We start from the raw sequence: 16,194 nt of genomic DNA on the forward strand, positions 1-16,194 counted from the left end.
TTAAATTGGCCTTTCCCCAATTTAAGCACTTAATTTTGCAACTATCTTTATCCCTTTCCATAACGATTTTGAAATTTACAGTAATGGTCACTATCCTCAAAAGGCTCACTTACTGAAACTTCAACTACTTGACCAGCTTCATTCCCTAAGATTAAGTCGAGCACTGCCACAACTCTGGTAGGACAATCTACATACTGGTACAAAAAACTCTTCTGAATGCACTTTAGAGATGTTACTCCATGTAATCCTTTCACACTAAAGCAATCCCAGTCAATGTTAGCAAAGTTGAAATCCCCTTCCGCTACAATCCCATGCCTCTCCCATCTTTGTGATTTGCCTAAATATCTGCACCATTATCTCCCTCTAACTGTCTGGATATCTATAGTTTGCCGGGATTATAAATTCTACTTGGATGGCCTCCTTTGAAGAGCATTATAAGCCATCCTCCCTCGTGGTCTCTTGTATTATTAATACAAACACCCTCCACCTCTCTTTCATTCCACCCCCAAAATCACTCCAGAAATGTTCTGTACCCTGGAATGTTTAGCTGCCAGTCCTGCTCTTCCTTCAACCATGTCTCAGTGATTGGAAAAGTATCATACTCCCACATGCTGTTCAATGCAGAAATAGGTAATACATTTTAAAGTTCACTCACGCAACTTGGACGTCACTGACTAGGCAACATCTCTTGGCCCATCACTAATCTTGCTCTGGAAGGTGGTCATAAACTGCTTTCTTGAATCGCTATGGTCCATGGGGTGTAGGCACACTTGCAATGCTGTTAGGAAAAGACCTCCAGGATTTTGTTCCAGAGACAGACAGTGAAGAAACTGCAGAATATTGCGAACTCAGGAAGGCACTTAGCTTGAAGGGAACCTGCAGGTACCTGATGGGCTTTCAGGCATCTGCTTGCCCCTGACCTTCAGATGGCGGTGAATATCATGGATTTGGGTGCTGCTGGAGAAGTCTGACATTTGGAATATTGAGAACAATTTTCAGTCCTGTTATCTAAGGAAAGATGTGTTGGCACTGGGGGGGATCAGGGAATCCAGAGGTTGTTTACAAGAATAATCCTGAGGATGAAGTGCTGAGGACTCTGGGTCTGTACTTGATGGAGCTTATAAGGAATGAGGGGTCTCATTGGAACTTAGAAGAACCTGGATAGAGTGGATGTGGAGAAGACAATTCCACAAGGAGAGACTAGGACTAAAGGCCACAGCTTCAGAGTGAAGGGATAACACTTTAGAACTGAATAAGGAGGAGTTTCTTCAGCCAGAGGGTGGTTAATTTATGGAACTCATTGCCACAGAAGACAATGGAGGCCAAGTCATTGAGTGTATTTAAAGCAGAGGTGGATAGGTTCAAGATTAATAGGGGAATCAAGGGTGATGGGAAGAAGGCAGGGGAATGGGGTTGAGAAGCATATCAGCCATGATCGAATGACAGAGCAAATTGGATAGGCCAAATGATCTAATTCTGCTCCTATACCATATGGTCTAGGATGATAATTAAGTGGATAGCCAAAACAGTAGAATACAAATTAAAAGAAGTCTTCACCAAACTGTACAGTGTTCTGGTTAAATCGTATCTTGCTCTGATTGCTGAGAACAAGGAGATAAGGCAGTGTAGAATAACAATCCCCAAACGTTAGGGGTCAGAGTTGAGGCCAGATGGGAAAGTTCGAATTTTCATCTTGAAAATGAAAAGTCTAATTACAGGCACACAAAATAACAAATGCCAATACAACAGTCTTCTAAACATTAAATGATTCACTGGCACTATTTTGAAGAACAGCTGGAGTGTTCTACCAGGTTCTTGGGCTCATACTTGTCCCTCAAATAGTTTCACACAACAAGTAATTGTCTCTTTGTTGTTTGTGGGGACTTGATGTGCAGAAAGGGGCTATTATATTTCCTACATTGTAAGGGTGGTTACATTTTAACGAATTATTTTGTTCACAACAAAACCCTTTGAGACAGCATGAGGTTGTGCCAGGTAGTATTCAACCAGAATTTTTAAGAAAAATTTCAAGCAGAACAGTAGAGGCAATTAAGAGAACCTGACATGGGCTGAATAGCTTTTCTCATCTATATATCATAGAATCATGGAATCTCTACAGCGTGGAACAGGCCCTTCGACACATCAAGTCCACACCAACCCCCTGAAGAGCATCTCATCCAGACTCTTCCCTATTCCCCTACGCTTTCCCTGTATTTCCCATGGCTAACACACCTAATCTACACAGTCCTGCACACTTTGGGAAATTTAGCACGACCAATCAACCCTGCCTGCACATCTTTGGACTGCAGGAGGAAACCGGAGCACCCGAGGGAAACCTACACAGACACGGGGAGAATGTGCATACTCCACACAAACAGGCACCAGAGTGTGGAATTGAACCTGGGTCCCTGGCACTGTGACGCAGCAGTGCTAATCACTGAGCCACCGTGCCGCTTGCTGTCATCACACCTGTGTAAAGATGTGGAATATATCAATGTATCAATGCATATGCTCTCCAATATTTATATGGCAAACAATGGGGAATGGTAGCATGGTGATTGTTTTACTAAACCAATATTCCAGAAAAATTAGTTCAAATTCCATGAATCTTGAATATCATTAGTTATCAGTAGTGGTTAGCATGCAATGTTACATGAAAAATCCACTGTACGCTTCAGGGATGGAAACCTGCCACCATTACTTAGTCCAGTCTCTGTGCAATTCCATGCCCTCAGCAATAAGACTCAACTAAATAATCAATTGAGTTCACAGGTGATTTCAGCAAACAGTTCACCAACACTGCCTCGACGGCAACTAGGGATTATAATAAATGGCCTTGCCAGCGACACCCACATCCAGTGACTGAACAAAAATAAACTTCTTCAACATGGAACTGAGTCATAGCAACCAGCTAGTTTATTTTATACAGCTGGGTGAATTGAAGGAGCAGAGATAGTGGACTTACAATAGGTGGTGGCATTTCCAGAATAGCTTTATGGCACTATGAAGAATATTCACATAGGCATCAGAGCATACTCACCAACTTAAGTAGGAGCTTAGTGCCTTCAGGACGAGAGGACATTGGAAGGTATTTGTTATAGCATATCTACTTTCAGAAAACAAGAGCTTATTACACATGTGCATATTCATTGCAACACGGAAACACACAGAAAAGTAAAGACAGAGACTGCAACAAATCAACCCAAGATTCATAGGCATGCAATTTTACTATTAAAAATTATAGTTAATGCGCTGGCACATTCTACAAGTACATATTTAACACACCCAAAAAAATGACACCAACAACATACATTAGAAGTCAGATGTAAATTTATTTTTCAATTTTATTTCTACATGTAACAGAGAATCATGCTGGGATAGTTAAGGTGAAGTGACACAGTATTAGTGCTGGTACTCATGCAATGATTACAGTACAAACTGTTTATTACACAGTGGAATGTCACCATGAACTGTTAAGATGAACAGTCTCCTTAAAAAATTGGCAAGTTTCCCTCATCTGAACAATGTTTTCCCCATCTCTCTCTTCACTGTAACTCCTAGAAGTATAATTAATTGACAGGGTATTGTTGCTTTTCAGGAATTTGTTAAGAGATAAACACAAAGCAAACATTCTACCTAAACAGGTTATAATTTCCCCTTTGTTAGTTCAAACGTAGGATTTCATTTCTTGTTGCACTAGTTACGTTCAATTCCATTACCATCACCGAATCCCCCAACATCAACATCCTGGGGTTACTGTTGACCAGAAAGCAAACTGGACCCAGCCATACAGCTATTGCGCTGACTGTAACAGGTCAGAGACCTGGAGATTTTAAGGCGAGTAACTCACCTAACTCTTCAAGCCTGTCCACCATTTACAAAGTAGAAGTTAGGAGAGTAGAGTTGGTTGATTGGCACCCTATCCACCAACCTAAGGATTCCCTCCCAGCAACATCAACAAACAGTGGTAGCAGGGTACTACGCACAAGATGTGCTGTGGTAACTCACCAAGGCTCCTTCCAAAGAACCTCCCAAACTCATGACATCTAGCACCTAGAAGAACAAGGGCAGCAGACTGATGAAAACAACACTGCCTGAAAGATCCCGAAAAAGCCATGCACAATCCTGAAGTGGAATGATAATCACTGTTCCTTCACTGTCACTAGATTAGAATGTCGGAATTTCCTCCCTCATAACACTATGGATCTACTCACACCACATGAATTGCAGCAGTTCAAGGCAGCAGCTCACCACGACCCATGAGGGCAATCAGAGAGGGGCAACAAATTTTGGCCTTGCTCATGTTGCCCAATTACAATGGAAGGATTAAAAAAAAGGCAGAATTGTTTGATAATAAGACATAAATGAAAGAGATTCATATTATATATAAATTATCCAGATAATATGTTGTTAGTTCACACAATTTAATGTTAATCTGATGCAATGTATGCTGTCTCAACTCTACAAGGTGCACACATCATTGAAGTTCAACTGTCCTAATACAGCCTGCTTTTGTTCATTTCATAAAATATTTAAAATGCAAGAATGGATATGCACGTCAGTATTATCTTTCCCTAAAATTATTCTACCAAGTTGAAAATTTAGTAATCTCAGAACCTAAGCTCTTTACAACACAAAACCAAACTGGAGAGCAATAAAAATATCGTAACAACTTTGTAGCCAAATTGTTTTTACAATTTGTGACTTTGTTTATACCTTTTTGTGAAATAAGGAAAACGCCATAAGTCTTTGCATTGTACTCGTTTAGTCGCACCTGATAATAAATTTCCTGCCTGGTTTTGCCCTTTGGCGTTACAAGAGTTACACAGCACTCATAAGGCTGTGCAGCAAGAGAGAATTTATTTAATGAAGTTGGTTGTGTTAAGCAAGGTGGGAGATGTCAATCAATACAGACAGAAATAGGATGAAAGACGTACACACATACAAACATAACATGTTGCTTATTGGCTGGAAAAATAATGGACAGTCACTTTCACTCATTACAGTCCCTTATATACTTCACGGGAGTGCCAGGACCTTCAGTACTGCCTAACATTAATGATGCTATAATGGGTCAAGGCTCACCAAATGGTTCAGCTTCAAAAATGCATTCAGGGTGTTGAATAACATTGCCCACTACAAGATCAGTGTATGGTCACATGTCAAAGTATTACTAAATGAAATAGAAAACTGTAAAAAAATCTTGGCCTAAATTCCTAACACTGTTCCATTTGTTGCCAATACATGTACTAAATCAGAAGTCCCAAAAATGATTTTGATATATTTATTCAATATTACTGTTAATATATTGGTTTTCCTGTTATTCAAAAGTGTGCTAAACATTAAAATTTTTTAAAATGCATGAATCTAATGTTTCTGCAAAGGGTTCTTTCTCTTAACTATCCTTGCACCTTTCTCACAAATAAAAATTTGAGAAGCTGTTGAATATCTTGGCAGAGAAATATTAGTTGAGCACAAAATTACATCAAGAGAAGGATTTTCATTTGATGAAAGACATATTAACCTAAAAACACCAGAGGCTCCTGACTATACTTTGATACGGTATGGCATTATTATAAAAGAAAAGAATACACAAAGCTTTAAAATTAGTTATGTCTACAAGGTAGGTAGCCAGAGTGGCAGAAACTAGTCTGAGATACCTGTAAACTCTCTCAAACATGATACTTGCCTAATCACTAAGCATTTCTTCAGCTGATACCATGTTGATCATTGCTTAGGTTAGGACTGACTGTATTGAAAACTGCCGCCAACTACGATGCCAAAGCTATATCACTGTAGATCACATTTCAGTCATTCTGGAGTTAAACAGGCCAGTGTGATGACAAATATTCTTTATATCCTGTTGACAACAGTTCTGTGAAATTGATCAGCTGGACAGAGAGGATATTCTATGGTTAAAATAGTAATATTTCTTCTAAAGTTTCTTTGTCTTCTGTATTGACATTCTCTTGATCAAATGTCTGTAGACTGCAATCATTTTGCCCAATGAGTTCCTCAGCTGGATTTGTTTTTAATTCTAAGATTCCACTTAAGCACTTACTCACAAAAAACATATTTCCAATATTTGGTTAACTTGTTGGCATTCTGATGTCTTTATTCTGAAGGAAGGTGATGACTGAAGTGGCTATTGGTTACAGGTGACTTTGTGCGAGGAGATAAACAGAAATTTTAAGTAATCCATATTTAGGATAGTGATATTAAAAAGGAATTACTCCAGATCCACTATTCTTGTCTCTTCACAATGTATACAATGGTTTATGCTGAAATTTAACCAAGGATTACAATGTGCTCTCTTGGTCACTAATGGTGACCTTCATTGGCATTACAATAAGTTTATGGTTTAGCCTATAATTGATTGCACTGTTGCTAGTGAACAACTGACTGAAAAATGCAGATATCTGGCATCAGAATATGTCAAGCGATTTGGAAGCTGGTGTTTATTCATGTGCCACGTTGGTGAACTGATAAATGACGGAAAAGTACTACAAACTATCTTGTACAATGTGGAAAAGGAGAATATAAGCAATGGCCTTCCCAATCTAAAGTGAACAAACCAAATTAACCAATGAATAAAGTCAGCTTCTCTCTGTCCATTATATCCAAAGCCAACTTGACATCAATTGCACCTTGCTGCATCTTGAATACTTGCAATGTTTGAAAGAAAAATCTCTTTGAGCTAAGTGTTAAATTTTATTTTATACTTGTTGCTGGATGTTGGAATATCATTATCCATTATGAAATTAATGACATTTTGACAGTATTGATTTAAGTACAAGGTGAATTGAATAAATATTGCATTCACTGAAGTGTTTCCAATAGTTGAGCACAAAATCACATTACAGAAGACAATGAAAGCCATGTTTCAGCATTTGATCCTTATAAAATTAAAAAGGTTGCAAAAATAAATGTGAACTAGAGAACATTAAGACTAGGTTCCCCTGTGAGGCAATATTACAGACTATTCCTATGTCCCAAGATGAGGACAAGTCTCAACACAAGGTACTGGACAATATACTCCCACTGTGCAGACAAAATTCACGTTATTGACAAAAGATCTCTCAGTCTGGACAGGATTACTGTAACATAGCGTTTTACCTATGATACCCATGGCATTGATAATACCAACAGGGTTCAGTGTGAAATATCAGATCTATCATTAAGCAAGACAACATTACAGTACTGATTCTCTACTACTGGGATAAATATTCTAGTTAATTACATAAAATTACATAGAATTTACATCACAGAAACAGGTCATTCAGCTACATAGGTGCTAGCCAGCATTTATGCTCCACACGAGCCTCCACCCACACAACTTCATCTAATTCCATCAGTAAAACCTTTGATTCATTTCTTCCTCATGGGCCTATCTAGTTTCTCCTCAAATGCATTTACTCTATTTGCTTCAACCACTCCACGTGGTAGCAAGTTTCACATTCTCACTCCTCTACTTGTGAATCCGATTGGTTTCATTAGTGGCTACCATTCATTTATGACCCCTAGTTTTGGTTCCTCCTCCTCCCTCTAAAAACTTCAACAAGCAAAAACAGAAACTATTTCAAGCACAAGAAACTGAAGGAGTACTGCAAGCAAAGGCATATGTATTTGGATACCAGTCAAGTGAGTCGAAAAACCAGCTACTGCAGGTTTGAAATCCATCTGTATTTTTCATATTACAGTAAAAAACTCCTGGAACTTGAAATTTAATTGGCTTTGACAGCTGATTTTTAAAAAATTAAGCAGTTATTTACACTGTCGATCAAACTAATCATCATTGATATCAGCATTCTGGGCAATTTAAATTCTGCAGTAATTACTTATTTGATTACAGAACTTATTTTCTATCTCAATATGGAATTACAGTTAAATTCTTTTCTTTTGTTTTGCTTGGAAGGACAGAAATGTCTGCAAATTGATCAATGCCACACTGTCAAGTGATGTGAATTGGACATTCTCAAACTTCTGGGCTACCCTGTAAAGGAAACTTCCAAACAGATCCCATCATTTACCTATGACCACAGGTTACTCACCCAGAGCAAACAGAATCCAAAGATAGCACACAGGATCCCAATTTCTACGAGGTTACTGGGAGTACAGGAAGGCCTCAACTGGAGATCATCATCAGCCTATTTAAATATTCTGGAAGAATCAGATTCACCAGCTGACTAGTGGGCAACTTGTTGGGCTGCTCAGGAAAATGATAATATAAGCTCAATTTTCTTTGAAACATAATATCAAATTCGGTCCAAGATCTAAACTATCAAGAATATTGAGGATAAGCAATAATTTGGGTGCATTATTGAGTCCTATATGCCTAAAATAATTATTACTGAAAACCCTGCTAGCTTTCAGCACTCTTCCCTCTAAAATGCCTTTTCTGAACTTCATTTAAGTACAGTTGGAAAAGTTATAGAGACATATAAAGGGGGTGGGAGTCCACTGTGTAAGATCTTATTGTTTGATTGCCAATACTGGCTTTGTCATGCTCATTGAGACAGCAGGTATCATGTGGAGCATCAAGTTTGCTCACCATATCCCAACCAGCAGATGGGCAAAGCTATCAGTTTTCTGGGATCCAGGACACAGATTTTTACGATTAAAAAAACTGCAAAAAAACCCCATAGCTATGCAAAAATATACTCTATACAGATGAACCTTAAGCTCATAACTCATTCCTTTAAAAAATAACCCTCATCATTTTACGAATACAAGTAATTAAGAAGCAAAACAAACTGACCTGATACTGCTAAATTTTTGTTTCAGCAAAGTTAACACTGCTGATTGATCAAAGGGTTTGCTCAAAGCAGCAACTAACAGAATTTATGTGGATCTATACTTTATAAATAGGCATGGTAAAGCATAATTCTGTTTCTCATAAAATGGTTCTAGAATATCTAACCTTAAATATGGTGAATAACTTACAGTTGGTTATGCCAGAGTGACCACAGACTTGGTTCTGCTTAATTCAAAATGACCATGATGACAGCATTAACAGCAGCAGTGTTTTCAATTAAGCAAAGGTTCAGATTGGAGGAAAAAAGACAACAGACACATACGTAGTCGATCATATAACTAGTAAGAAATGAAGTTAAAGGGCACACTGACCTTTAGTGAGTACTGTCAAAAGTGGATATACCAGCCACCCGCACTAATTCCACTCATAAGTAAACAGCCCAAGCTCAAGAGTTCTAACAGGCCTGTAAATCTACATGATATCAAGTCTTTTAATCGAGTGCTAAATTAAGTATCTCTCATTTTGATCACTTAACATAGAAAGCCATCTTCACAAGTCAGCAAGCTATTCTGCTTATGTTCCAAAGCCAGAATCACAACGTGAAATAACCAACTTAACTACTGGCTACAATCATTAAGCTACCAGTTTAAAGAAAAGCTAAAAAGTTTCCAAACCATTGCTATTAGCACGCTTACACTTCAAATTTTCAAGTGTTACAATCTCTGTTGGCTTCCACCCCTTATTTTGTGACAGATGAAGCAACCCTGTAAAGAGACTACAATTGATTGCTGCACTGTGACCTTCACACTTGCAGTTGCTTTCATTCAGTTGCAAAGGTTTAACACAAGGAACATTTCTATTAAAGCATATGCTATTCCAGTTTACACAACAAAGAAATAAACACATCAACAATTGTGCATGAAAAAAGGACAAGGAAAAAGCAGCAGGCACACATAGACAGACAGCATCCCTTTTATGGCTAGGCTGGGTTGCAATTTAAAATTTAGCAAAATGTACTTCAATGCTTTATCACATTTTAAAATATAATTTTGGGGCTTTGATTGGTGAAGCTGAACTTTTGGCTAGCTGCTGCCACACATTACTGCTGGACCTTTACAGAGGATTCAGCACTAATCAACTGAATTAACTGCTTCACCTTGAAAGAAGTGTATCTGTGCCAAAAAAAAGCCACTGATATCACTGCAGTCTGCCTTAAGTTAAGCTTATGACCTGTTCCACACTTGAATGTGACTGCTGCAGTGGAGACTTTGTGCAAACAGAAACAGCAGCTGTCAAAAAAGAGAGACCCTGAACTGCTAAATAAATGTATTACACTTGCTTGTAACGGTTCTGATTACTTAGAGGGCTTGAATATCACTTTTCTAATACCGCATCTAAATACAATCAGCAAATATTTTCCCCTTCTTGGGATCTACACAGGAGCTCCAATGACATCTTTTAATTCCCAGCTCTCTACGGTTTTGCCCACTTTCAGAATAGAAAATGTCTGTCCTGAGAACATATACAGGGACAAACTGTACAATTTACAGCTGCTGGTGTATGAATAATCAGGGGGTCACGGGAATTCAAACACACAGGTCAGAACTCCTCCATACTGTAGCCTAACACATCTTCTGTCCATCCAAAAACTGCATGAGCCATGAATCTGGCACATGACCTTTTCCTTCTAAATTTGAAATACAGGCTGGTCCCTTCTAAAGAAGTTCTCTGCCAAAAGTGCTAAACTGTAAAACCAAGCCCCTGTAACGACCAGTTCTAAAGCTTAAAAGTTGTTATGGGCGCATAATACTTTCAGAAACAGAACTCAAACCTGTTCTTTTGAAAACCTATACTAAATTTTAAATCAACACATTAATAAATAGGGCCACTGATGCACAATTCAATTATAGCTTCAATTACTGACATTATCGTCTGGTTAAGAGACCAATTAAAACAAGAATTGTGTACATTGCTTTCTGTGCCACTTTAAAAACCTAGCTGTTAGCCTAGAAAAGGGACACGTCTTATTATTTAAAAAAAGAAACTTTAAAAATTAGTTTAAAGTTACAAGTAATAAATACATCTGACACATGGAATTCCAGTAGCTTCGCATCCTTAAAAATCCCAACATGGGTTCAGCCAGTCAGACTGAATTGATCTTGTTCAATGGGTTTTTTCACCCACATGCCTAATCCACTCCTTTGGAACTCTTTGATCAGGGACTCCTTGGCAGCTTGATATTCGGTGGCAGCCTGTTTTGCATCATAATACGAAGTGAATTTCTCTTGCTTGGATCGATTTAAGAATGGCAACTATTAAGGTACAAGACAAATATCATATTGGGTTTGGGAGGAGAGAGAGAGAGAGAGAAAATAGATTTGTGAGTTACAAATTTTAAATGTTCATTCAGCGGAAGGATCTCCATTCAATTTCCAGTACAACTTTGCCCACAGAATGTTACTAGACAAAACAACTGCAAGTGGCCAATGACTGCAGTGATCAAAACTGAGGAAGAAGGATTTAACTACTGGCCAAAATGTCAGCTCATATTCTGTACCTGTTTGTTGTTACAGTCAGCATGTGTTTTAATTTGGCTATCAATATTTCTTTTGAAATAACGAAAACCAAGCAGTACAGGTGATGGTTAAGGTGACTTTGAAACTGACAGCTTATCTTAAAGTCCAACTGGTGCACTAATGTCTTTCAGTAAAGGTTACTTAGGATCTCAACATGGTCTGCTTTCCTTGTGACTCCAGCTTAACAGCCACTGAAATAGCATAACCAGCATACATCTGTGTCAGACCAGAAGATACAGGTGCACACGTAGACCATTCAGCCTATTAAGTCCACTCTGCCATTCAGTGAGATCTCAATCTTCAGCTCCACTTTCCTGCCTTTTTCCTACAACCTCTTGATTCCCTTTCTGATTAAAAATCTGTCTATCTCAGCCTTGAATATCCTGAAAGACCTAACCTCAAAGCCCTCTGCGGTAATGAATTTCACAGATTCACTATCCTCCAAGAGAAGAACTCCTCCTCATCTCTGTCTTAAAAAAGTACAGTTTTATCCTAAGATTATGCTCTTTGGTCCTAGACTCCCAAACTACGGGGAAACAACCCCTCCACATCTACCCTGACAAGTTCAAGGAATCTTGTAGGTTTCCATAAGGTCTTCACTCATTCTTCTAAACTCTAATGAGGACAGGCCCAGCTGAGTCAATCACTCCTCATAACATAGTCCCTCTATATCTGGTACAGCTGAGTGAACTTTCTTTAGACTGCCTTCAATAGGAGTATATCTTTCTTCAGATAAGGGGGACAAAACAGTTCACAGTATTCCAGCTACAGCCTGGCTACTGCCTTGTACAGTTTTAGCAAAATCTCCTTATTCTTATCTCCATTTCTTTTGAAATAGAGTCCAACATTCTTTTTGCCTTCCTTATTACCTGCGAAACTTGGATACTAGCTTTTTGTGATTTATGCATGGGGATGTCTAAATCCCTCTATGCTATAGTTTTCTGTAGTCTTTCTCCATTTAAATAATAATCAGCTCCTATGTTCTTCCTGCCAAAGTGCAAATCTCAGATTTTCTCACATTATATTCTATCTGGCAAGTTTTCCGCCCACGCATTTAACAATGACTATATCCCTCTGCAGACTCTTGTCTTCCTCACTTCTTGCCTTCCCATTATGTTTTGTGTCATCACAAACTTTCCCCATCCAATTCATCAACTTATTTTGGAAATATTTGCAAGCTCAGCACTGATTCCTGTGGTACACTACAGTTTCATGCACCCCCATCCCAACTCTCTGTCTATTAGTCAATTCTCTATTCAGGCTAATGTACAACCTGCAGATGGCAGGAGAAACATCATGACAAAATGACATACTCTATTTTAACTTCCAGATGTACACTAACTGCAAATATGTCTATCCAACGGCAGGAGTAACCATGATAACAATCTTATGAAGACAGAGTCTCATTTTCACTGTCGGATCGTAGGATAACTAACATTTCGTGATCACCTTAGTTTTTGACACAGTTGAAGTATATTCCAGCAATCAAAATATTATTCTGCTTAAACATAACCAATGCAGATCTTGGCCCCTTAACATCATATGACTATTTAGGCTTATTTGACAAAAAATTGCACCATAGGAATGCAATTAGGATGAAGACAATAAAATAATGTTTTAGAATTACAGCTGTAAGGCTAAAGGGGTCCTGCTTAGACATCCAAGGCTGAATAAGACAGAGATAGCATACCCCTGACCAGTTAGCCCTTATCAAGAAATTGTAATCACAGCTGTTTACTTGTATTAGAAATGCAGCAATAGACTAAATGAAACTTCTGTATTAGAGTTAACATTTTAACTGTGTTTTCAAGTTTGGAATTGTGCAATCCTTTAGACTTTGAAAGATCTTTATTTCTGGTATGCGTTTTGCCTTTAGATTTTACACGGTAACCTGTTTCCAAGCATTCAAACAGCAAAACCAATCTCAGGATAAAGCAAATGATCAGTGATAAGTGCCAAATTGATGATTGAGACACAAGCTCAAGGATATCAATCTTTGAATCCTGACTACAAATGTCTCTTTTCTAAGAAAAAGGTTAAAAAAAAATTCAAACTATCCTCAGCTCAGAAGTCATTTCGTGACAATTACAGAACTCAAGAGAAGAGATCCATGAATAATTGACAACTTAAGTAACAAATCAGGAGGTAGTGGGAGATGACATCAGTGAATATCCATCAGCCTTAACAGCCAATTAGAAATTAATTATGCATCATTAAACCAATTAGCAATAAGCTCACCCAGTCTAGGCCAATTAAAATGCAATGATGTAACTGATCATGCTGTGGATGCGGTTCAGAAAGGGTGATAAACTGCTGCTTTTGCTGAATAAAGCATGCAAGAAACTCAAAATTGTTCTGCTTCCAATCAAAAGTGAAAGGCCCTCAAGACATTCAAGACAGAGACTCTGGTGTCAATCACACCCTGAGCTGAACTGGAATGCAAGTGCCATAGTATATGCATCGAGATATAAAATGCTGCAACAGACCCTTTGGTCCAACTTTCCATGCCAACCAGATATCCTAAACTGTTCTCGTCCCGTCTGCCAGCATCTGGCCCGTTTGCCTCTAAACCCTTCCTATTCATATATCCATTGAGATGCCTTTTAAATGTTGTTATTGTACTTGCCTCCACCCTTTTCTCTGGAAGCTCATTCCATACATGCACTGCCCTCTGCATGAAAACATTATCCTTCAGGTCCCTTGTAAAACTTGTCCCTCTCACCTCAAAAGGTAGGCCCTCTACGTTTAGACTTCCCACGCCTTGGGAAAAAGACCATGGCTATTCACCCTATCCATGCCCCTTATGATTTTATGAACTTCCTTAAATTTACCCCTCTGTTTTTTCTGTCACTCCAATGAAAACAGCCTCAGCTTATTCAGCCTCTCTCTATAGCTCAAACCCTCCAATCCTTGCAATATCCTTGTAAATCTTTTCTGAACCTTTCTCTTTGAACCACATCTCTTTATTCAGCAGCACTCCCCAAGGCCCTACCATAACCTGACGTGATTTGCCATACCAAAGTGCAACACTTCACATTTACCTAAATTAAACTCCATCTGCCACTCCTCGGCTCATTTGCCCAACTAATAAAGGTCCCATTGCACTTAGATAACCTTCTTCACTGTACACTACACCACCATTTTGGTGTCTTCATAGTTCATAGTATCCCTACAGTGCAGAAACAGGCCCTTTGGCTCAACATGTCCACAAAGACCCTCAGAGCATCTCACCCAGACCCATGTCCCTATAGCCCACCTAATTTACACAGCCCTGGACACTGTGGGGCAATTTAGCATGAACAATCCACCTAACCCACACATCACCTACACAGACATGGGGCGAATGTGTAAACTCCACACAGACAGTCACCCGAGGGTGGAATCAAATCTGGATTCCTGGCACTGTGAGGCAGCAGTGCTAACTTACTTACTGTACCTCCTCTATTCATATTCAAATAATTTACACAAATGACGAAAAGCAGCAGGCCCAACCTCCAGTCTGGAAAAATCCTCCACCATCACCTCCCGTCTCCTACCTTCAAGCCAATTTTACATCCGATTGGCTAGCTGTTCCTGGATTCCAACTGGTGATCTAACTGTGCTAACCAGCTATCACATGGAACCTTGTTGAATACCTTAAGTCCGTATAGACAATGTCTACTGCCCTGCCTTCATCAATTGTCTTTGTCACACCTTCAAAAATACTCGATCAAGTTCTTCAGACGTGATTTCCCACACACAAAGCCATGTTGACTCATCCTAATTAATCCTTTTCCAAATGCATGTAAATACTATTCCTCAGAAATCCCTCCAACAACTTACTAACCAATGATGTCAGGCTCACCGGTCCCTGGCTTTTCCTTCCCACTTTTATAAAGTAATGGCACCACATTTACCAATCTCCCATCTTCTAAAACCTTACCTGTGGCTATCAATGATACAAATATATCAACCAGGGGCTCAGCTATCTCTTCCCTAGCTTCCCTCAAAGTTCTGAGATTTATCCATCCTTAAGCGCTTTAAGATGTCTCGTGCCTCCTTTTCCGTAATATAGACACTTTACAAGATATTATTTATTTTCATAAGTTCCGTAGCTTCCACATCCTTCTCTACAGTAAATACTGACATGAAATACTTGTTTAGCATCTCACCCACCCCTGTGATTTCACAGATAGACAGCCTCCTGCTTTAATAGGTATGATTTATAACCCAACTAAAATTTCCTGAGTTATTGCACTACACTGTCTGCTGTTGCCTAATTGGTTACAGCCTTAAATGATCAAATTAATATTGGGATTTGAGTTTAGATTTTATCAGATCCCTACAATGTATATTACATTAAGGGTAATCAGCATCATGCCACATGGCACTATTGCTGTGCTAAGTGGAGGAAATGAAGGAGTGATCTCATTGCCCAAAACTTGCTTCTCTATAAGTTACTGCGGCATTTCAGCAATAAGTTTTTCAAATATACATCTAATTCCCTTTTTCAAGCTATTATTGAATATGCCTTTGCCATTATTTTAAGTAGTACATCCTTCACTTTGTATCTTGTTGCAAAGAAAAATTCTCCTGAACTCCATCCAGTACTTGCACCAATGATCTTTATTCTGTCTCTGGCTTTTGAACCCCATGCCAATGGAAACAGCTTCTCCTAATCTACTCTATTAATCTCCTTCATACCTTTGCACCATTTTAGTTCAATAGGTTGGCTTATACCCCATTTTATGGTCTTTTACAGTTGGGAGTCAGCCACATAAAGTTGTCATGAAAACTACTTAATGGATGACACCAATATTACAGCGAAGTAAATACAGTCTCAAGCAAAGTCACTTCATGAGGAGCCAGCAGTCGAAAGGAAAC

At 38.8% G+C, this 16,194-nt stretch overlaps 1 protein-coding gene across 14 annotated transcripts in view; it reads right to left on the bottom strand.

Moving 5' to 3' along the window:
• Positions 1-3,312: 3,312 nt before the first annotated feature.
• The window catches only part of LOC125454484 (double-stranded RNA-specific editase 1-like), a 295,752-nt gene continuing 282,870 nt past the window's right edge, over positions 3,313-16,194 (bottom strand). For all 14 annotated transcript variants that reach the window (XM_048535315.2, XM_048535311.2, XM_048535321.2 and 11 more), the window contains one exon: positions 3,313-11,067. In XM_048535315.2, the coding sequence (XP_048391272.1) occupies positions 10,891-11,067 (177 nt within the window). In that variant the 3' untranslated portion in view covers positions 3,313-10,890. The remainder of the gene's footprint in view (positions 11,068-16,194) is intronic.

This window comes from Stegostoma tigrinum, chromosome 7, assembly GCF_030684315.1.
Source record: "Stegostoma tigrinum isolate sSteTig4 chromosome 7, sSteTig4.hap1, whole genome shotgun sequence".
In the NCBI taxonomy this organism is placed as follows: Eukaryota; Metazoa; Chordata; class Chondrichthyes; order Orectolobiformes; family Stegostomatidae; genus Stegostoma; species Stegostoma tigrinum.